The 24,639-nt window shown below is 40.6% G+C and overlaps 1 protein-coding gene across 1 annotated transcript in view; it reads right to left on the minus strand.

Moving 5' to 3' along the window:
• The window catches only part of CUNH1orf21 (chromosome unknown C1orf21 homolog), a 248,807-nt gene that overhangs the window by 98,043 nt on the left and 126,125 nt on the right, over positions 1–24,639 (minus strand). The window contains exon 3 of the mRNA XM_008824284.3: positions 23,581–23,675. Coding sequence (XP_008822506.1) covers positions 23,581–23,675 — 95 coding nt within the window. The remainder of the gene's footprint in view (positions 1–23,580; positions 23,676–24,639) is intronic.

Genomic DNA, 24,639 nt, shown 5'->3' on the forward strand with positions numbered 1-24,639 from the left:
TATATTTGGGGAGGAAGCACGGAAATTTATATCATGTAAATTAGTAGAGGTGATAAACATTACCACTGAAATCTACCCAATGACTTTATAGACATACACAGGTGCCAAGGATCCAAGTGCAACCAATTAAAGTCTCTGGTCTTTGCAACTTGCCCCTGCTCCAAACCTCACATCCCCACATCCCATTCAATAGTCCACATGACCAGGCTGTGGTTTAGGCTGTACCTAATTCCTGAACTCTGAGTGGTTTCCTGATTCCATTTTCAAATGCTTTTTAAATGTTTTTCATCATAATTTTTTTCTGGATTCATCCCTACCTACCCTCAACAATTTACATTTCCCGCTTAAAAGTTGTAATGAAGTGCTTCTTCTAATCATGTAGTTATTAAAAATTAAAAAAAAATAATGATTAAAAAAAAAGAACTATTATCAGAAATGATTTAATCCAGTGTAGACTGCAGGGCTCCAGAGCTGGGGAAACTGAAGGTCTGACAAGGCAGCAGCCACGCCGCGTGATTCTTGAAGCATGTCTCCTAAAGTCCTCTGATCAGTGATTTGTTCATTTGACTTCAGATACAACTGGAATTTGGCTTTAATGATGAAAAGCAGCTTTCAGTACACATATAAGAAACCGTAGCCTAACTTAACTAAAACCAAGTCCACCCATGGGGCCACATTTGCTTTTGGTTAACTTTTTCATTGGAATGGGAAGAAAAGGTCTCACCATTTCCTTGGTCTGCTCAGTTGTTTTGAAATGACATTCAGTAGGAATTATGCTGCCTGACATCCCTCACACATTTGGTGCTGTAAGGAGTTGCAAAATGGCTGGGAACAGCTTTAGAGAATGAAATGCTCTCCTACTGGCTTTATGCTTTCGATCCAGTTTAAAGAAAGCAGGGATAAGAAGGGGTTCTTTCTCTCTGTTTCCTTTTTAAAATTTTATTTATTGTTTTTATTTTATTTTATGTGTAGGAGTGTATTGCCTGCATGTGTGTAAGTGCACCCATGTCATGCAATGCCCAAGGAGGACAGAAGAGGGCATCGGATTTCCCTGGGACTGGAGTTATGGTTGGTTGGTAGGTGCCATGTGGGTGCTGGGAATTGAACCTAGGAGCTCTGCAAGTGCAGCCAGTGCTCTTAACCTCTGAGCCATCTCTCCAGTCCCATATTGGACCATTTCTTTTAGATTTTTTTGGGAGTTCCTTGCTGAGAGGGCCGATTCTAAGTCACCTCACAGGACAACAGAAATGACTCATTGGCTTTTACAGACCCCTCTCAAGAGTTCCCTTGCATCTGTCCAAAGTCACTTTTACAATAGAAGGAGCGATAGCAACGTGAATGGGGCTCATTTTCCTATGACAAGCTGCTGCTCTGATTTACTGCAATGCCAGTTACTGCTCCAAAGCTGACATCCCCCAGGCCTTCCTGTCCTCTGAGACTACCTGAGCTTTAACCTCATAAGATCCCTAAGTCCCCAGCCAACCTTTCCACATCCATCACCCCCACTGTCCCCTGTGCTGGGGAGCTGGTGGACTACACTCTCTTTTGAGCACATCTCTCCCTACCCTTTTGTGTTTCCTCCCTCATTTTATTTATCTCTTCTCTGAGTGTCCTCACCCACTCTCTCCCTGACTCCATATAAAAATGACCATTCCCTGGACAATCCAACCTCTACAGCACTGCTGTTTAAACCATATTTGAGTCTCCACAGCCCCTATTAGAGTGTGATCACCTCGAAGGGTGGGATTATCCCCTAACTTTATTCCCCACACATGAGACAGTTCTTGGTTCCTGGAAGATGTTCAATCAATATGTTTCATGAGTGACTGGGAATAAAAGAAAACAAACGAGTTCTGAAACACAGTCTAAATTTAAAAACAAACCAAATGTATAAAACAAGTTATGGTTTATAATATTGTCTTTTTGTTCCACCTTTGATAATGACACAGAAACAAAGCAATTATCGTGCAGAAAAGCTGGCTGAGAGGCAAGGCGTGCATTCAGGAGACCTGGCTGTACCACCTCCTACCTCCTTAATTTTGTGCACCTTACTGTCAGAAATTGAAACCTAACTCCCACTTCCTTCCAAAGCAAAGCGCAAGCACTAGTTGGCAGGGGACACTCGTCCATGCATTTCCTTGTCTAAATTAGTTAAAATGGAGATGAAAAGGCCCACAGCTTATAACGTGTAAAGCTCCAATGAGATGGTGCCTGAGAAAGCACTCTCTAAATGACAGTGACAGTAGAATAAGTTGTATCATCACAGAGGGGGAAGAAGGGTACTCTTTGGTATAGCTACTGAGATCCAGGCAAGTTGTCCATGTCAGGGATACACAGAAAACCTGGGGGCTCAGTTTGGGTAGACAGAAGCCCAGCGATATGGTGAGGGTTACCTGCTCAGGTAATAACCCAAGAGCCACAGGAGGCCACTGTGCTTTCTGCAGAGGAGCAGACTGTCAATTCCATGTTACAACACAACTTCAATAACCTGGAGATTGGTGGGAATCAAGAGAACCAAGCAGAGGTAGGGTGGGGAGTGGTCCTCACTCCTTCACAACCCCTTCATTCTAGGGACAAGACACAGAGCCTCTACAGTGAAGTGGCTCCATCATGACCACACAGAGTTTAATAATGAAAATTGTACCTGTGAGGTTGCAGTCATAGCTCTCCCTATCTTTGGCTCATCTCTACATAATTATAGAACTGGCTTTGCTTGCCAGCCACTTGGAGTTTAATGACACTAATAATAGCCGCAATCATTTAATAAGAATCTGCCAGGTGCAGGCAGCTTGTTAGATGCTTCCTCTATCTAATCTTCACAGCCTTCTTGGAAGATCTACATGACTGCTTCACTGTCTTATAGTTGAAAAACTGAAGCTCAGACTATGTTTTGAATTGTCCAAGGTCAGAGAAGCATGCAGTCTTCTGGGAGTCCGCAGCCTCTTCCCCTCACTCCAGTCTTTCCCACCACACCAGTGCTGAGTCTCGATTTTTTTTTTATTGCTATCAAATGCAAAACTCAGGCTTTCTAAGGAAAATGAGACAAAAACTTTCTCTAAATTGAAAAAAAATCTACATTAAATTGTCTGAAAAGTTAATATATACATATACATATATGTATATAAATACAAACATATATGTATGCAAACATACACATATATGTATGTTTGGTCACAAAGAGTAAGAATCAAGAAAATAAGAAGAAAAGTTTTGTTTTTTAAACTATCACACTAACAATATGAAATTTTAACATGCTACTCCAATCTGTTGTAGGGGATAAACACTGGTAGTAACCAGGTGGCTGGGAAAAGATAAAAACGTCCCCTTAAATTGGGGGACTCCTGAAAGGGTGGGGCTGTGGGGAAAAGAGACCAGTTCTCACTGACCTGTTCTTGGTCCCAACTCTGGGGGAAGTGGAACTTGAACTCTGTTTCCTTATCACTGATACTCAAAAAATTAGAGAGGAAGTATAAGAAAATGGGGGTAGGGGTGGATAATGAGAAAGTTATGCAACCCTGATGCAAAAGGGAAACTTGGAAGGTCTTAGAAGCAATTATAAATCCCTTGAAATAAACCTAGCACATCATGTGAAAAGTATTCAGGAAGCAGCTGCTATTCATCCTTAGGCAGATAGGAAGAAATATTCTCATTAAGAAATGGAGCAGATCTTGATGAGTTTTGACTGTGACAGAAGTACAATCACTATTACCCACAGTCACTAAGTCAATGTTGCAGAAAGATGGGCTAGTAAGAGATAGATACAAGAAACAGACATGGATCATTGAAAAATAATCAGACAGTGAAAGGGGGGGAGAGAGAGAGAGAGAGGGAGAGAGGGGGGGGGGGAAGAGAACAACAAATGCAGGCAAGGATGTGGGAAAGGGCAATTCTTATTCATCAGTGATGGGAGCCCAAACTGGTGCAGCCACGATGGAAATCAGCGTGAAGATTCCTCAAAAAGCTAGAAACAGATCTACCACACAATCCAGCCATATCACTCTTAGCCATATTCCCAAAAGACTCTATACTCTACTGTAGAGATGCCTGTCCATCCATGTTCACTGCTGCTGTAGTCACAATGGCCAGGAAATGGAAACAACCTAGATGTCCAACGACGGATGAGCAGATAATGGATGTATGGGACATTCACACAATGGAATAGCATTCACTAGTCAAGAAAAACAAAATTACAAAATTTTCAGGTAAATGCAGAGAACTGGAACCAATCATGTGAGTGAGGTAACTCAGTCCCAGAAAGACAAATGTTACATATTCTCTCTCATAGGTAGATGCTAGCTTTGAATCTTTAGATATGTCTGTTTCATTTAGAAAATATATAGAGGTCAAGAAACTAGAACATGGTCATGGGGGATGGGGTTCCTGGGAGGGGAAATAAAATGCAGTGATATAAAGTAGGGAGAGGAGTAATGGAGAAGGAGGACTTAAAGGGGATGGGGAATGGGAGGGCAGGGCAGAGGATGGATTATGAGGAGGGATAACTAACAATAAAGGCCTTAGAAAAAGTCATATGGAAACCTACTTCCATAGAGGCTTCTTAAAGTATATACATATACATTATAAAAGAGATGAAAAGTAGTTACCTGTAATAAGGGAACAATTCCCCTAACTAGAGACCATAGGCTAGCGAAGAAAAAGCCCAATGGCAGGAATAGATTCTTTTCAAAGCTGTTGACCAGAGGTCTCATAGACTTTCTAACAATACTGGTCATTGCCCCTGCTCTTGGTTACCCACCAGAACTGGATGGTAAGACCCTATTACTGAAGACACTACCTACATGAGTTGTAGACCAAACAAGGAGAAATCAAGCTGGTGCTGACTTCAGAGCTTCATATCTACTGGCTAGCTTTCATAGTGCTGGAAGGTGCTATGCATGCTATCAGGAAGAATAGTAATCATCAACTTTGCCCAGCTGTGAATTCTGCAAGCTACAATAATACCAGAAGTGATGGATAAGATGACCACAAGGAAACAGAGTTTTCCAGACAGCTGGGCAGTTATTCATATGAAGTCACAACAATGGTGAGAATACACACAAGTCTCACATAAGCTCAAGCCAGACAAAATTCCCAGCACGGAAGTGGGGAAGTGGGGAAGTAAGAAAGGAACCTCAACTTTAGCTGAGGAACTTTTGGCAACTGATAGCTATTGGGAGAGGGAGAGTTCATTTTCTTTTAGGGTGTGATACTGTATAGGTTAATTAGGCTCCAGTAGATGGACCCACACCAAAGGGTATGTGGGGACACAAATTTGACTTGATGGGCCTTAATATATATGACACAGTACATGAAATTGGGCAGAGATATTAAGTGGGGTGTGTAGATAGAAGAGAGTTGTAAATATGATCAAAATTAACTGTATGAAGTTTGCAATCTTTCAATAAGAAATGAAAACAAAAATTTAAAAAAGAAAAAAAGGAGAGAGAAAATGGCAAGCCCAGACAATGCTGCCCAGAGATATCTTCAGAGCAGAGTAGTCTATTGTGACAATGACCAATGGAAGGACAGCCAGCTTTCTAGAAAGCACAAGAAGGCAAGCAAAAGCATTCCTGACCTAAAGCTAGGTCATTTTCAATCAGGTGAAAAGTGGATAGTTTTAGCTATCCCCACTTTAGAAGCCATCAAGAGGAAATGGGAGTAGGAGGTTAGAAGTAAGGACCTGGGGAAGGGATAAAACTTGCAGAACATGTAGATGTCTTCATGTAAGAGGCTTCTGTGTGTACTAATATTACCGCCATATCATTTCTATAAAAATCAGATGTACTGCCCCAAATACTGGGGACAGAAGAAAAAAGGAAATCTTTTAGTGGGAAGGTGCTGATAGTGACAGGTGGTCACTGAATCAGTCTTGCATGAGGCAGTAAGCAAGGGTGATCATTGATTTTGGCTTTCAACTATAATCACAGTACTCAGGAGGCAGAGGCAGAAGTATCAGGAGTTCAAGGCTAGCTTAGGTTACAGTGTGAATTTGAAACCAGCCCAGGCTGTATGAGATCTTGTCTCAAAAATAAATAAATAAATAAATAAATAAATAAATAAATAAATAAATAAATAAATAATAAATGAATAAATAAATGAAATGAATAAATAAATGATACCAAAATTAGTTATCTAGTATTGATCATGGATGTAATGGCTGATGAAATGACAGAAACAAAAGGAACAGAAGATTAAATAAAAGTGAACATTAAAAGAAAGAAAAAGGAGAATTTAAGACACCTCAGAATAAATTAATGAAGTGATGGGTAATGGAGGAATTGAAAACTCAATAGGCATAGAATTACTTTTATTTTAGAGTTGAGTAGAATTTCATCATCACTGTCACCAAAGCTACCAGGGATATAGCACATATGCGGCTGGCACTGATCTTGTTTAAACATAGAAATGAGCGTATGTGGTGTGTACTATTATTGTCTCCATTTCATAGACGTGGACACTGAGGTTCAGGGTAATCAAGTTACTTACCCAAGGCCTCAGGTTAAGTGGGACTGTAATCTAGTCCTGAACTACTTCACTTCCCTATCTCAATGACTAGTTATGACCAGAAAGACAGACAGGGCATTCATAGGATACATTTTTTTTAAGACAGGGTCTCCCTGTAGCCCATTACTATGTAGACCAGGTTGGCCTTGAACTCGCAGAGATCCACCTGCCTCTGCCTCCCAAGTGCTAGGACTAAAGGTATGTGCCACCACACCCAGCTTAGGATACATCTTTTTAAAACTCACTATATTTGTGTACATATAATTTTTTTTCTTATTAAGATTATTATTTCATCTTATTAGGGATGGAATCTAGGACCTCATGCATGTTAGGAAATACCCTATCATTGAGCTACATGCCCACCGTACTGTTCCATTTAAAGAACCAATAATCATTAAAGCAGGTGCTATTTACAAAAGACCTGTATGTGCTGGGTGTTGCATTAAGTATCTTGTAATTCATTCCTTTCTAAGGTCCAAAAGATGTAAAGGTGAAGCATGGTACAGGTCAGATATTTTAAAGATTACACAGGTATTACAATCCCTGTCCACAGTCACCCAGCTAGTAGACTGCAAAGCCATGATTTAAACCAGGGTCTATGTGACCCTGTCAGACAAATTGCTTTTTTACCTTGCTACCCATCTAGGGGTATTAAAGTCAAAGGGCATCCAGTTGAATTCAGGTTTGAAAAGGTGCAGTGATTGCTTCTGTTGGAGCACTGAGGAGCTCCAGGAGGTGGGTGCCCCCCCAATTGTCTGGAGGTTAGTTACTCACCTCCTGCTGCGGCTGTCTCCAGTGCTCCCCTGCTGGCTGCCCTGCACCTTTCATTGTCTTTCTTGGGGGGGGGGAGGGGGCATGTCTTCCCATCTCCTTCCCTGCACGTGCTCTCATCTTTGCACAAGCATTCCTCATCATCCAGACTAAGAACACTGTTAGGAGCACTCATACGCACATCTATACATGTGCAGCATCTATGCCTTTGAAAATAGTTCATGCCGGACGTGGTGGTGCACGCCTTTAATCCCAGCACTTGGGAGGCAGAGGCAGGCGGATCTCTGTGAGTTCAAGGCCAGCCTGGTCTACATAGTGAGTTCCAGGACAGCTGGGGCTACAGAGAGACCCTGTCTCAAAAAGACCAAAAAAAAAAAAAAAAAGCTCAGGAGCCATTTTATTTTTTATTCAAGAGGAACTTGTTTGTCCTGCCCTCGGTGTCCCTGTATTCATGCAGCATGTGGACCCCTTTCATGGTCTTATCCTAGGAAGCCAAAGCTATGTAGTCGTTCATACATCTTCACTATCAGACTATACAAAATCCCCTCTGTATCCATCTCTGTATCTAAAACATAAATCTAGTAAAGGGCTAGACTCAAGGCATGTTTGGCATCTGGATGATAAAAACAAGAGCACAAAGAAAGCAGGGGGGCTATTGAATTAGGTGAAATGTATTTCAAAGAGTTAGTAATCAAAACATAAAGTGGCCTGGTGGTATCACTTTTATTCATCATTAAATCTGCAAGTTTTTAATATATAAAATGAGTATTTTAAAACTGGCAGTCTCCATACTGGTATAAGGCTCTAGACGATGAATGTCAAAAACAATAAAGCCATCCCTAGCCATCCGCTCAGTGATCCCACTCCTCAAAACTTACCTAAGGAAATAAATCAACAGAAGAAAATGGCTGTCTTGGGGACATGCTTATAGAAGCACTATGCCCTATATAATAATGAATACCAGGAAACAGACTAATACCCAGCAGCAGGATAAAAGCTAAGGAAAATCAATTTAAAGTACTTTTACACACTCATTAAAATTTAACATGATGACAATAAAGGAAAATGGAAAATGATATAATGCTAAGAAAAAACTGGGCTGCAAAACTTATGCCAGCTACAACTGCACTTCTGTAAAAACCATTACTTCACTTAACAAAGATGGAAAGCATCGCCTCAGAATGAAAAATGTATTATGGTGACAGGACTGCATATCAAATTTTAAGGTGTAGTTATCATGAAAATGGATACACATTGAATTATGTTCTACACTTTATCAGATGAACCCCTCAGGCAAGAAGCTCAGCTTCTCTGAATTTAGCTGATCTACTGACAAATGTAAAAGTTCTATTGCCTAGGAGATTTCATTAAATTAAATTAATATATCTAATAAACATGTGCACAGCACTTACTATACACCTGGCCATGATGCTTAATTAACTTTCATTATCAACTTGACTGATTTGGAATCACCAAGAAAGCATGCCTCTGGTTGCGTCTATGAAAATGTGTTCAGAAAGGTTTAACTGAGGAAGGAAGACCCAACCTGAACGAGCAGCACCACAGGCTGGGGTACTCAAATGAAAAAGGAGGAAGTGAGCTGAGAACTAGCACTCATCCCTCTCTATGTTTGTTGAGATGCAACTGTCTCAGATCCCTGCCACTGCGTTCCGCCACACTCCCCCTCAGACTATGAACTCAAATAAACCCCTTCTTCCTTAGGTTGCTTTTGTTGGGTATTGTGCCACATGAGAAAAGTAACGAACACACTGGCATTGTCCTAAGCAAGTCACAAATATTAAGTTGTTTAATTGTCAGAACATTTTAAGGTAATGCATAGCGGTTCCATAGTCTGGAGGGACTGCAGCAAGGTAAGAACCTGATGGCTTCTAAATGGCCCTGGGATAAAATGTGGCAGTAAAAGCATACCAACCTTCACTGTGTGTCTACGCACAGGCATGAGCTACAGCCTTCCTTGCAGTCTCATGGTCTTCACAACAGTTCTGTTAGGAAGATGTTATTCCTCAGAAAATGCAGGCTTAGAGAGGTAAATAACACATGAGAAAAAGTGCCAGATCTGAACCTGAGTGTGTCTGAATTCACGACCAAGTGCTTCGCCATTGTGCGACAGCGTGTCCAGTTCAGTTAGGGTGTATCCAAAGTCCTTAGATCCTGAATCTCCCTCACACTCTGTCCCTCTAAGCCTGGGGGAGTTCTTTGGCCATTATGATTTTCTAAGTCCCTGGACTCTGCTCCTGCTGTTTCTCAGTTGTCTTCCTCTAAAATGTCCTCCAGTTTCAACGTCCCATTTGTCCACACCTCCTGACACTGTTGCCTGGGCAGTGCTCATTCAGTCAGCAGTTAGAGCTTTTGAGCTAACAAGCGCCATCTCTCACATTGCTTTATCAGCCCATTTGTGCTGGATAGCTTTAGTGTCAACTTGACACACCTGGGTTGAGGGAGCCCCAGTTGGGGAATTGCCTCTATTGGACTGGCCTGTGGCCATGTCTGAGGGGCATCTTCTTGATGAGTGATGTGGGAGGGCCCAGCCCACTGTGGGTGGTGCCACCCCTGGGTAGGTGGGCCTGTGTTGAATAAGAAAGCAGGCTGAGCAGGGGCCAGGGGAGTAAGCCAGTAAGCAGTGTTCCTCCATGGCCTGTGCTCCAGCTCCTGCTTCCAGGTTCCTGCCCTGAGTTCCTACCTTGGGCTCCCTGATGAACTGTGACCTGGGAGATGTAAGCTGAATAAACCCTTTCCTCCCCAAGTTGGTATTGGTCAGAGTGTTTTGTCACAGCAATGAAGAAACAAACCAGGACACCAGGTCTTCTGGAATGTAAGCACCATGAGGACAAGGTTGTGCTTCTTGCAATTTTGTAAGCTCTTTTATTGCTCTTCTTTTCTTTTTTATTGATTATTTTATGTGTATGTATGTATTGCCTACATGTAGGTAAGTACACCCGTGTCGTGCAATGCCACAGAGGTCAGAAGAGGGCTTCGGATTCCCCTGGAACTGGAGTTACGGACAGTTGTTAGCGGCCATGTGGGTGCTGGGATTCAAACCCAGGTCTTCTGCAAGAACAGCCAGTGTTCTTAACCACTGAGCCATCTCTCCAGCCCCTTATTGCTCTTCTAAGCATAGTGCCCATATGTGGTAAGGATCCAATGATTACTTGTAGAATGAACAAACAGTACAGCATAGAGGCTAATGCTAAGAACCTGGTCAGCATAGCAACACTGCTTGTTACACACAGATGATGGAGCACCAGTCTTCTATACTATTTTTCACAGAACTTTGAGGCCTAGAGGACTTGCGCTAAATGAGAACATAAAGTGGGTGTCTCTACCGTGAAGGCTTCCCCGATGTCCTGTTTGCGTCAGGTGTGCCTCTTGCTATGTGTTTACGCTCTAGGCCGGTCAGGAGGCTCTATGGAAACAGTCCTCACACTGCTCTGCCTCCCTGTTGTAGACAGAGGACTCTGGTATTCCTCATCACACCTCAAACCAAGTCAGGAACCAGCATGTAACTGGTGATTAATGAATACTTACTAGTGAGCGGGTAGATGGGTGGATGGGTAAATGGATGGGGTTGAGACATTTTCTTTCCTGGGTTCTGGTATCTCCATTTGTAACAGGTTTACTCCAGTACCAGACCTATGTGATTTCTCAACTTCATGCCACTCCTCAAATTTTATGGAAAAAGAAATCAACAACTTAAAAGGTCCAACCACTGGTCCCTTTATGCTGAATCTTTCTGTATTCTCTTCAATGACTGGGCATTGCTGAGTGCTTTAACCTCATAAAGAAATTTTTTTTTCCTTAAAAAAAGAAAAAAAAATTACTTAGCAAATTTTACTTAGAAATTTTACTTTTGAGAAAATAAAAGCTATTTTAGCCTAAATATTCTTCAAAAGCATGGAAAGTGAAGAGACCCGGGGGGGGGGGGCTCCTTCTTTCTTTTCACTTCTCAGTCAGGGCTGGGGACTATTATCAGAAAGCTCAGTGGATGAAGATGCCTTCAAGACGGGAGATAGGCGGATGCGGAACATTGTAGTGTTCAAAGCTAATTTTAATTATCCAGGCTACTGGGGTTACTGAGATATGCCAAACATTTAGCTAATTAGCAGGCTCTTGGGGCAAGAGCTCTGCCTAGAGATAGAGCTTTTTTCTCATTAATGAGTGAAGGCAAATTCTAGTGAAACATGCACTATCACTATAAATTCACTGAATTCACTCTCAAATTTCAGTAGCATGGACTAATAGAAACTTCAGGGTTGGAAATTAAGACCAAGGATCATCCCTTTAAACACAATTCAACATCAATCACCATATTTGGACACTTAGAAGAGTGAAAAATCATTAGAAGTGTGAAAAATCATCAATACTGATTATAACACTATATTTACAATTATTAGTTAAAATATTATTTTAAGATTCTGTGGGTCATATTCAACAGAACAGTAAAACTGCAATTCACAAGCACTGAAGTGCCTGGAACCCTCTAGAAAGTTTTGGAGGCATATGCTATATGGAGAAATCAAGAAACAGAAGAACAGTACCCTCTTAAGAACTTATTATGCATTGTCATTTACTAGGTGTTTTACAAAAACCTAACCTAATCCTCAAAATAATCCAAACCTGTAACAATCATTCGTTTTAAAGATGCAGGATCAAGGTTCATGGAGTTTGTGTGCAGTTGTCGGATTAGAAACAAATACCATGCTTTTCATCAAGGCTCATGACCATCTGAGACTTGATGAGCAACAGAACTCTCTCTGTTTCCTGGGGTTGGATTCATGCCTAGCGCTGACAAGGGTGTTTTCCTCAGGGCAGAGGTGTGAGGTGAAAGTTTTCTTTATCAGCTTTCCTTTTTGAATAGGGATAAGAAACAGGGGTATAATTCAGGTTTCTGAAGTCAGTGGGATTTCACATAATGGTTTTTCCACAGAGTGCTCTCTGCCTACCCAGACATTTCAGCAAGATTAGGTAAGTACAGCAGACTACAGTTCCCAAGATGGCTGCCATCTCCTAGTCCCCATATTCCTTTGCCATGCCTGACACTTTGCCATTAAGAGGAGGGGTCTGTTTTTCCACTCCCTTTAACCTGGGCAGGCTCAAGGAAGTGCCACTGCCTGGAGGAAGCCAATCATTAGGTAAAAGTAAGACTGCCCACAGATCACCAGCTCCAAGAAGCCCACACCATGTGAAAGAGTCCTGTGTGGATACTTCATCCAGCCCAGCAGAGCCCAAGTCCAGAGCAAGTGCACTTGAGACCTTAGCAGGATCTTGTCTCAGTAAGAACAGATCATCAGAATGATGCTGTTGGTAATGGGTTTCTTCCAGGGTGAACCAACTGTACTTCTTTGAAGTAACTAGGACCGTGTTTTAGGGGTGGGGCATGCACACTAAAATATCACACATACTTTAAGTGGGGGCTAAGGTATAGGTAAAGTTATCAAATTCCCTTCTTGAGAGTTAACTTCTGAAAGATTTGAGGGACTATAGAGTATGCCTATGAAACATGTTATAATTTGATCTACTTATCAATGAATAAAGGATAATTTGCAAAATTTATGCTTTTATTTTTATCTAAACAGAGTTGTAAAATGATCAAATATTTTGGGAATTAGTTTACCACAGATTACCAAACAGTTCTTATTTTCTAAAGCAATAACCAAATATAACTTAGTCTCTGACGTATTTCAGAATATTGATAGCTGGATTTATGTTTAAATTTCCTGCCAAGTTCTACCCAAGTTGACAAGAGAGAATTCAGCAATAATGACCCCAAGGAAAACTGGACATCTTTCAGTTAGCAGTTGCATTTAAGATTCATTGACATTTTCCCATGGCTTGGTAGTTTATTCCTTTACATCACTGAGCAATATTCTACTGTGCAGATATGCCAGTTTGTTGACTCACTTACCAAAGACATCCTTATTGCTTCGAATTTTGGGTGATTATGAATGAAACTGTTATCAATATTCACATGGCTTCTGTATGTCACAGGTTTTAAAATCAGTTCGGAAAATACCCTAGAAACATGACTGTTGGGCATATGGTAAGACTATGTTTAGCCTTGTAATAAATCAGATCTATTTTTGTTTGTGTTAATTAGTTCTATGCATGTTAGGTATTAAAAAATGGCTCGTATGGGACTTGTGAATGACTTCCTTTTTCTTCTAAATTTTTCCAAGTACATTTTAAAGTAACTCAAAGAGTAGTATATTTTTAAATAAGGAAAAGTTCATTTTGAAAGTACAATTAAATAACAGGAGCAAAAAGATGCACTCCCTACTAGCTGCATGTGTGGCTTTTTCTCTCCAGGGTTGACCAACAGGGACTCTTGGATATGAGCTTAAGCAGTATGGGGGTTACTGCATCACTGTGACACACCTGACTGCATGCCCATCTATCTTCCTGTCCACAGCTGCTGTTCTTACCAAGTCCAGTATGTCATAGACTCCAGAGAAATAACAAAAGCCTGGTCAGCATGTGGAATACCCAATATCAGGTCCATCCTGTAGTATCCCTGCTCCGACAGAACCTTTCGCTTTGTTTCTAAGACTAATCCCTACCTCACATCCAGCTCTCATCTGCAGTGTCCCAATTGATTTCTGGTCTAAGTGCCCTTAAGCATAAGAATCCATCAATGAAGTATTTATCTGGAATGAAGCAAATCCCCAAATTACCAAGTTATGAGGAGAAGTTTGTTCATAAATGAAAATCTGTAATGTACCATCCCACTCAGACATAAACCAGAAAACTAAGACAGCTCATTGAGTTTGGGAAAATATTGCTGTCATTATCAATTGCTTTATTTTTCAAAGGGAAGAAATCTGGCATCTACTGCCATGCAGAACGCTGAGTAGATAAATTAAATTAGCCCTAATACATGTGAAACAGGCAGTTAGAACAGTATTTTCTTATGTCTATTATGATGTTGACAGGCTAAGCAATGCATCCCCTTGCTTTTAAAGGAGATGGTGAATATAATATTATACCTTGCCTATTTACTCTTTCCCCTCTGTCCCTTCCTCTCTCTGTTCTTCCCTCTTTCATTCCCTCCCTCCCTTCCTTTTCTGAATGATATACAATCATTTTCAGAATTATTGAGAACCTTTTGAAGATACAAACCATGAATGTGGTGAATCCCACATCTCTATAAATTCTGGGTATTATCTGCTCACAGATGAAGGAGACGTTGTGCATAGCCCAGGCTCTTGGAGATATTATTGCTTCTTTTGCGATACTCTCACCTCAGGGGCATAAATGATTAGTGTGGGGGTGAAGCCACCTCCCTGAGTTTGCCAACAAATGTGTGAAACTTATATACTTTGGTTTTATTTTTAGCCTCACATAGGTGATAAGAGAGAAATCTGAAGAACCTGAGGAAGAGGCACTGCTACATTACAGTTCTGAGAACTTCAGTAACAGCCCAGCCTTGCGGCTGTCTCAGTTGTCACTCACGTCCTGGATTCCACTGTTGTAACTAAGCCACTTGCATACAAAATGAACTGATATCTAAAATGACTCAAACACAGTCATGGTTGATGATGGCTTCTTTCTATTTAATTATCAGGATCCAACTTGGAGAAAAGGCCCAAAATCTAAATATTGTTTGTGTTTGTCATTTCAGGGGCTAATCCAGAGGCTGTCTGCTACTGGGTAGAAGGAGGCCAAGAGTAAATTTGTCTACCAGCTTTTGGGCAGCACCTTACATAAAGCATCTTGAAAAGCAATTGCTTTGGCAACAATGCTGGGAACAGGAAGTCATTATCCACCACCCTCCATCTTGAAATTAGCCCAGCAGGGTCTGTTCTAATTATTCTGTAAATACAAATGCTATAAACAGGCTAAACAGTCTGTCCGTAAACCAGAAACTGATATGCACACCAGGGGAGAGGAGGTGGAGCAAAGCTAAAACATACCAACTAGCCATGTAAACTCTTCCCAACATATTCCTTCAGCCTGGAAAGACACTCTTAATTCCTACCACATCTCCACACTTGGCTCTCACTTCTGTCCTAAATCTTTCCCAATCTCATTTGCTAATGACAAGTTGGTTTCACACAAGGCCCTGATGCAATGTTGGCCTACTTTGCATCTCCTCAGACCACTCACCAATCCATTCTTGTTCTCCCCAAGGTCTTCCTGAGGGCCTCTGTTTGCAGTGTGCCGATCTGTCTCCTCTTGAGTTTCCTGAAAGTTATAACTAGGCATGGTCAAATCTTCTGTTCCTTTAGTGTGCCCACAATGCCTAACCGATGGTCCAAACTGAGTTCACTGAAATAAGGATTTATTTGAGACAGATAGCCCTGGGACCCTAACAGTTGACTCACCTGCATCTAGTCAGTGTCATGTATTAGTATGGGAAAGAGATAAAGACTTCTGAAATAGGATTTCAGTCATGTTCTGCTATACCTTCCTTTTGGGGTAGTCATGCCTCAGAAATCATCTTTGAGGGGTTAGGGGTGTGGCTCATTGGTAGAGCACCTGCCCAGCAAGTGTATGGCCCTGGGTTCAATCCCCAGCACTCCTGCTCCCTGACACAAAAAGTATGAATCATGGACTTCTAATGTGTTGAGATACAATTTCATTTTACCTTTGCTTCATGAAGTCCACCAGGATAGCATTTCTTTCTTTAAGGGAAGTAAGCATACATGCTTACTTGGAACTAATAGAACTGAACTATGACCTAGCTTTTTGTCTGCAATATACCAATGAATAGCAATGGATCCAGGTGACCTATGAACTAGTCATGACAAGGATCGCTGTAACTTGTGTTGGGCTCCATGGGCACAGAAAGCTTCAGAAGTTCTGCTTCTGCTCAACACTGAAGGTTGGGACAACAAATCCCTCATCCTTAGAGATTAACCTACTGGTATTCTATAACAAATGACCACAGTACCAGAATAAGCTCTAAGACCTTGCATGTGCTTGGCTCAAGTAACAACAAAAGCAAAGTCTTCCCAGATCCATGAGGAGGTACCGTTCTTCTCGCTTCCTTTTTCTACACACAAGAAACATGGAGAAAGAGAAGGATGCTGCCAAAGGCCTCACAGGATCTGCTCCTGGTATCTGGTTGACAATTATTTGTAAGAACTTCAGGCTGATGTCAACTGATATCACTCAGGAGGGAAGAAATTCCTCATCCTTAGAGAACTTAAAACTCTGCTGGTACTTGGGGTAAGCCTACTGCTAAAACAATAGTATTATAGGAAAGCGTGTATCTTGCTGTTGCTTCCATAGCATCACTAGTTTGAACACTTGGCCCCTGGCGGGTGGCACTGCTCTGGGGGGTGGTAGACCCTTTAAGAGGTGGAGCCTTGCTGGAGGAAAAAGGTCCCTGGAGAATAGGCCCTAGGGTTTGATAGCCTGGCTCCACTTCCTGTCTGCTCTCTGCTTCCTGTTCCTCTAAGACCTGAGTAGGTGAGGAATCTCAGCTGCACACTCCTTCAGTCTGGAGCTGCCACTGCCAGGGCTGCTGCTTCATGTTCCACTTCTTCCCTCAAACTGAAAGCCAAATAAACCCGCTTTTGTTGAGCTGCTTCTTCTCAGATACTTAGCCACAGCAAAGACAAGTAACGAATACTCTTGCTAGATACCCAGCTTATTTTCCAACAGTTACCTTATTTGGGGGAACCCTCAGTTCTCTAGAGGTCCCAAAGCCAGGAAGTAAGTGTCTCCAAGTTCAGACCCTCACTCCCAGCAACTCATCTCAGCCCAGCCTCAGGTCAAATCCAAGTGCTCTTGAAGGACAGCTGCTCCACACAGCTTGCCACCTGTCTGTTAATGCCAGCTCTACTACTGCCAGTTTATTTCAGCGTTTTCTCAAAAGTGCTAGAAACGTTTAAATGGCTTGGGAAAAATGAGACAATTCAAAATCATAGCCTTTTGCATTATTTGGCTTCTAAAAAGAATAATCTGACCTTGTATTTGAGAACATTCAAAATAATCACTTCCAAGATCAGTAGACCAAACTTTAAACAGAAAAGTCAATTTGCTATTGTATTAGCTGCTCCGTGAGTCACGGGAAAGGTAAACAAGGTTGCATTTATTTAAAAAACATGCAGTCCAAATGGATTTTTGCAAAGTATCTAATTATGAGAACATCTATATGGAGCCATATGTATCTTATTAGAACAAACACTGTGTTAGTGACTAAAGTTTATAACTGTCATTCACATGTCTTTTATTCCTTATAAAATATGCACCAATAATTAGAGTGATTCAGTGGCTGTGGTCTTCAGTACTTGGCTTTCCTATTGGCCTAAATTACCCAATGGAATTACAGAATATGCTCTGGTTAGTGTTTTGGGCTGTCAATCAATTCAATGCTTTGGAGAACAGGAGCCTTCTGCCAGGGCCATTTCCTTGTCTGACCTGCTAGATGCCACTGCTCCTATGAGGAATCTTATGTATTTCTAGCACATTCTTTCATAGATGTCTTCTATTAGCTAAGTATTGATTTTTGCAATCAAATGTCCCGACATTACTGGAAATTTAATGCACTGGAGTTAAGTTTAGAAACTCTCACAGACTCATGAGCCACGAGGAGGGTGTGGTCACATCTAAAAGTGAATTCCACTTCAGCTTTCCTGACGAAGCACACTAGAACACTGCACTTTAAAAAAACTATCAACTGATTTGTACTCAGGAATTGGTGATTTAGTCAAGGGTATTTACTATTTTTATTTTTTGATTTTATGTGTATGAGTGTTTTATCTGCATGTATCTAAGTGCATCCATGTCATGCAATGCCCACAGAGGCCAGAGGAGGGCATCAAACCCCTGGAACTGGAATTAAGGGTGGTTGTTAGCCAGCCTACAGGTGCTGGGAACTGAACCCAGGTCCTCTGGAAGAGCAGTCAGTGCTCTTAACTGCTGAGCCATCCATCTCTCCAGCCCCAAGAGTTTATTTTTTAAGATTTACTTTTTTAGTTGTAATCATGTATGTGCATATGTGTCTGTGTGTGGGTATGCACATATGAGTGTAGCTGCCTGAGGAAGTTAGAAGAGGGTGTTGGGCCCTCTGCAGCTGGAGTTACAGGAGGTTGTGAGCTATCTGAGGTGGATGCTGAGAAACAAACTTGGGTCTTCTGCAAAAGCAGTATATACTCTCATCCACTGAGTCACATCTCCAATCCCACAGACAAGGGTATTACATCAGCCTTCAACAATAAGGATAAGGTAGCAATCAAAAGCTCATGGTGTGTATCATTTGAGACAAAGACATCTGGGAAGAGTGAATAAAAAAAGCACAATGTATATATATCTAGGAACAATAATCAAAACAAGCAAAGTGAAACAAACTAGGATCAGTGGTTGAAGAGCTCAAGGGAGGATGTCTTGATAAAAGATAAATTAAAGAAAACAAGACTATTTTCTTAAACAGTGAGAAAGGCTTTCAAACCATACATGGAATGCCTTTTATTTGTTAAGACACTAAGAGAGGCAAAGGAAGCTGAATACTGCCAAGTCTAGAATAATACACATTTAAATTATTTATGTGCAATACCGTTAGCTTCCATGGCTTGAACCCCAATGACCCTCAGGTCTCCTACTGGCTGCCCCCTTCAGTTCAGATGTCAGAGAGTGACTAAAACTAGTTCTATCTGACAATGAGAAAAGATCACAATCTCACCTACAATTCTAAAGTAGTCAAAACTGGAATTTTGTTACTATCCCCCTTAGAACAAATGAATTTTAATTAAAAATTTAAATATTAATTATGAAGATAAAAATCCCACTTGAACACAACCAAGTCTTTCTCATCTGTTCCCAGGCAATGCAATTCCATTTAAAAAGTAAAATAACAACAGCTAACAATGACTTTTTTTTGGCCAGGAACTGTGCTAATACCTTATGTAATCTGCACAACTTCTCATTAAACTGGGTTCCATGATCATCCCCATTTGCAAAGCAGGTAGCTAAACCTATATGCTGCTAGGTCAGATGGCTTTATGAGATATCTATGAATCTTTGCATAAACATGGATATTCATGTAAAAACAATTGCTATTTTTGGTTAAGTCAAAAATCTTAAATGGCAATCATACTACATAAACACTGAAATTTGCAAGATTTTCCATACAGTTCTAAGTTATCCTTTTTAATTGTTACCTAGTATGGTTAACTACTATTCTACTGGAAGGCGTCAAGGTCTTTTGTCTATTTCTTTTAGTATTTATTTATTTGTTTGTTTGTCTTGAGACAGCATCTACCTGTAGCCCCAGCTGGCCTGGAACTATGTAAGCCAGGCTGGCCTCCATCTCACAGAGATCCACCTGTCTCTGCCTCCCCAGCACTGGGATTAAAGGTACGTGCCACCACACCCAGAAGCTTTTAAAAAAATTGATGTAAATAAGACTGATGCAAGCTTCCTCATGCACATGGGCAGCTGCCTGGTATGGAATGCAATGTGGAAGTACTGGGTCATGGCTCTGCATGTTTAAACGTACACAGACACCTCTAAACTGTCCTCTGAGAGATGCTTATCATTGGTATGTGAATACATATTTTCCTACAACTATGCCAAAGTCTGACATTATCAGACTTCAAGTTTTTGCCAGTGTAATGAGTGAAAAGCGGCATCAGGTTTTAATTTGCATTTTCCTAATTACAATAAGTTGTATTAAGTAACACCATCCAGACTGGTAATTTAACAATTCAGTGCATGAAAGTAGGGACACAGAAAATGTATATGCATACTAAATACAGTACTTTATTTTAAAACACCAAGACACGCATTTCTTCTCTCATCTTTTGTCATGGGAACATGGCTTCCATTTCAGTAAGGGACCAGTGACACAGGGCCTCCCCTGCATCTCCTTCACTGAGCACATCCTCAATGTACATCTGAGATCCTCTGTCTGGTTTCTTAAGTGAAGTGAGAAAGTAAAGATCTTGTCAAAGAATCTGAGTGCAGAATTCAATTAAACAGCAAGCTTTTAATAACCTGCCTTCATCAAGACTTTTCAAAGCATTCCATTTAAATTTCACTGAAACAGCTCTGTCCACACTGGTGTTTCATTGGGCTGCATATTATTTAAGTAAATTACATAATTACAATAATATTCAACAAACATAAACCAGTTTGAGAGCTAGCATACCTCTGGCTCTTGGAAACAAAAAATTAAGTGAATGAAAGCACAGAAGTGTTTTACAGAGTAGCCTACCAGCAACCCAGGCCAGCATGCCTTGGACTGCAATATCCTTCAGAGAGAGAGAGAGAGAGAGAGAAACAAAAGAAGGAGGAGGAGAGGAGGAGGAGGAGGAGGAGGAGGAGGAGGAAGAGGAGGTTAAGAGAATATGCACCTCCCTAGTGATCTAAAATGCTTTTTCATATGCTTATGATCCTGCAGGGATCCATGTGTTCTGATCATTTATCCATTTTTCTAATGGATTTCCTTTTCTTAATTATTTAGTAGTGTATTTTATGTATCCCAGTTATTAATCATTTCACCTTTTATTTATCACAGATATTTTATCCTAGGCTCTCACCTGTCTGTTAATTGCTTCTTATTGTTATTCTGTTTTACAGAAGTGTTCAATTTTGATGTCATGAAAGTTTGTTTTTCTTTTCAGTTTTTGCTGTCTATATCTTCATTAAAGTCTCCTTTTGCAAAGATGTCACATATCCTTCCCTGTTCTTTCTTCTAATACTTTAATAATTTCTAGAGAGGTTCCAGAGGAAGAACTTCAAGTCCAGAAGTTTGAACTATCTGGCCAAAATTATAAAGCTAGAAATGGAGAAGTGGGATTCATATAGATAGATGCACGGACAATCTTTTTGTTATAAAAATAAGCAGATCAGCGCTACTCCCCCCGCCCCTAACCTTGCTTGAGAAGGCAGTATGCAAAACAAAGTAGAATGCTGGGTGTTAAGCAATGATGAAAAGTGGGGCAAATGCCTGTTTTTGAATTGCATACATAAATGATGGGCATAGACAAGAATCATTATCAGCCTCAGAAATTCAGAATCATGTCCTACAGCCACAGAAACTGTGGCCAAAGAGGTTCAAGTGATTGGAGAGCTTAAGCATTTATTAAGCAACTACTAGATACCATGTACTGCTTGGGGATAGACATTTCCCTATAGACAAAATACAATTTTGAGCTTCATGAGCTTATAGACTAAAAGAAGGATGTATAGTGAATAAGCTATGCAGTTATTCTGAAACAGTTGTGTGGGTACTCTGAAGAACGAAGTATAGCCTGAGAGAATAATGGAGAACAAACACAGTGAGCTCTGGAGAAGCTTCTCTGAGCCTGCAGTCTCCAAAACTATGAGTACACTGACCAAAATGAAGGTATGGAGTGTAGAGGGGGCGGGCAGGCTCCAGGATACAAGTCCAGCTCCTAGAAACACTTAAGGACCACCAAGGGAGAGGATGGTGTGAGCAGAGAGAGCAGTAATAAGGCAAAAACCAGAGCCTCACAAGGACACAGACTACATGGGGAAGGATTTCAAATGGACCTCAGGGCCCTATGATGCTTTCTTTGCTCACTGTCTCTTCCCTTACTTCTGGCTGCCATATTTATTTCCTAGTGCTTAGCCATCAATTCAACAAAAGTACACACTACTAGGTTCAACTGGCTTGCTCATTTAATAATTTTACGGTTGCAGAGAAAAGTCTTCAACATACATTTAACACTGGCAATAACTCGAAGTGTTCACTTAGAAATCTCTCAGAAATTTTGAATAGTTCAAGAAAAATGAAATATTTAAAAAAAACTAACATATCTTAAAGTCATTTTGTTTGAAACATAAGAACTTCCTGACTCAAGACTATTTTAAAGGTTGTGAAAAGTAAAGTCTGTTTCATCTACCTTACAATGTAAGCTTCGGGTTTAAGAAGTTATTAATTTCTTTCAGACAACATGCATGATCCATACTTGATTATGCATCAAAGGGGGTGGAGTGGCTAACATACTAACAGATAATTGAAAATCATTTCTAATTTTGGAAAACAGTCTGATAATTTCAGAATCAAAGACAGCTACCTCTTCTCCATTTCTAAGCACACTTGAAAACTTACATTGGCAGCCTGGACCCTGACTGTCTGGCCTTGTGAAGGAGTGAGGGTGGTCACAGAAAATACAATTCAGCCAGAATGAAGCAAAATCAACTATAGCCTCTAATATTCACTAAATTCTCGTGGAAAATGGCAGTCATAAGTACTCATGAGCACATTGGTTAATATTTTGTCAAGTCCTACTGCTGTAGCAAGTCACCAAAGTAAGAACAAAGTATATAAGAAAAGGAGTGTAAGTGATGTAAAAATACTTTACAATATACAAAGTTCTTAGAAATACATTTACTTGGAGTAGGAGAGCTGGCTCAGCAGTTAAGAGTGCTGGCTGCTCTTGCAGAGGACCTGGGTTTAGTTCCCAATACCTACACAGTGGCTAACAACTGCCTGTAACTCCAGTTCTAGGGTGTCTGACACCCTCTTCTGGCCTCCTTAGGCACCAGACACACACATGTTGTACATACATATACATATGCAAACACTCATCCACATAAGAATAAATAAATCTTTAAAAATAGATTTACTCAGTCACAAAAGTAAATAATGTAAAAATAAAATATATACAAAATATGAATAAAAAGCATTTTACACCAATAAAATTAAATGTACATTCTTAACCATTTTAGCTCCAAAATATGATTAAATGTACATTCTTAACTATTTTAACCTCTTAAAAATCAATCTAATAATTAGCTAAATATTTTATAGAGGTAAATTGTTAAAGAATGTGTATAGTGATTTGCAATAAAGAAAGAAGTCCCTAACTTTCTATTTCATATCATTACAATTCTCACATTAATTTAAAATCCACAATACCTTTCAAGGTATGAATGTGAAGAACACCCTCTTTGGATGGAGACCTACTTTAGAAGGCACAATTTTCCATTGAAAGGCAACTTCCTCATTACACTTCTCGAATAATGAAACTTACTGTTCATCCTGACCTGAATAAGAATTAAGAGGCGGAGGAGGAAAAAAATCTCCCCTTACATCTCAATCCTACATTGTGCTTTTTTCTCCCTTCAGAGCGGTGCTTTAAAAACATTAATGATTTTGCTGTATTTTCCCCTGGAGTATTCCTTATCAAGATTAAAAAAGGGGTTTACTCAGCGACAAACAGGATACAGGGTAATGGTACAGCTTCCAGGCAAGCTAATAATAGCTGTAGCATTTTCAAGAAATCTGGTGCCTGTAAGTTGCAGCTCCAACATGCAAAGCAGCTTTTCTCACAATATTGTCACCGTAAGTTACTGTCAGTAGAGTTCATTTCTTACCAGGTTTTCTTGGTTCCTGGCTGCTATTTTCTGCTCTTCTTCTGCCCCATTTTTCATGTATTTGACCTCTTCCACTGGTTTGATCCTATACTCATCTGAGTGACAAAAAAGAAGGGAAACACACCTTAGAATCATCCACAGTGGCAGAAAGGCGCCAGCTAGCCAAGCCAAAGTGTACAGCGTATTAGACTCTTTCTCCTCTAGCCCTTACACAACATGGCTCATGTGGTAGAATCTGGAAGAAGTGCAAATGGGCATCCTGGGACCTTTGTCCTAGGTGCTCTTCTCTGTCTACTGGAAGGCTGAGTTCCCTGAATGCGGTTAACCCGTCACCCAAGACCTTTCACAGTGAGCAACACCAAGAGGAAGCAGGTCACTCTACCTCTACAAACTATCGGGAACCTAGACATACCAGAAAACACCACGTACTGGCCCGAGGGGAATATTCTCATTAATCCCCAAGAGAATATTTGTCCAAAGTGCTTATAGCAGCAATATTCAGTTACATGTTTATACCTTAATTTCCCTTTGGAAAAACAAAGAACTATTCATAACTAAGGAGTTGCACTGATAAGCAGATATAAACAAGCAGAACCTGAATATTTTCTTTTTGTAGCTCTTCAATTAAATTCGAGGAGTCTGTAGTTACCACACATCTGTACTTTAATCTCTCTCTAAAGCCACATGTACAAAGAGCCACAATAGCACCTAGTTGTAAAAAAGTTGGTATATCCCCCAAGGTTGGAGAGTACAAAGGGCTACGAATGGAACCTAGACTTGGCAAAAGCCAGAGGGAAGACATGGCTCCCAACGTCAATATCCAGCAAAGGACAAACTCAAGAAAGCTTGCAACCAAAGTTCTCCTCTAGGACAGAGATTGGTGAAGACAAAGATGACATTTTTCATCAGATGCCTGTCAAAAGGAAAGGACTTGTGTACATTAAGCTCAAAAATAGGTGTGACTGGAGGTGGAGGGATGGCTCAGAGGTTAAAAGCCCGGTAAAAAGGTTTTAAAGAATATAGTCATCGTTCTCAAAAATAGGCCGTAAAAATATGGCC

Source organism: Nannospalax galili, unplaced genomic scaffold (genome assembly GCF_000622305.1).
Source record: "Nannospalax galili isolate Female #2095 unplaced genomic scaffold, S.galili_v1.0 scaffold227, whole genome shotgun sequence".
NCBI lineage: Eukaryota > Metazoa > Chordata > Mammalia > Rodentia > Spalacidae > Nannospalax > Nannospalax galili.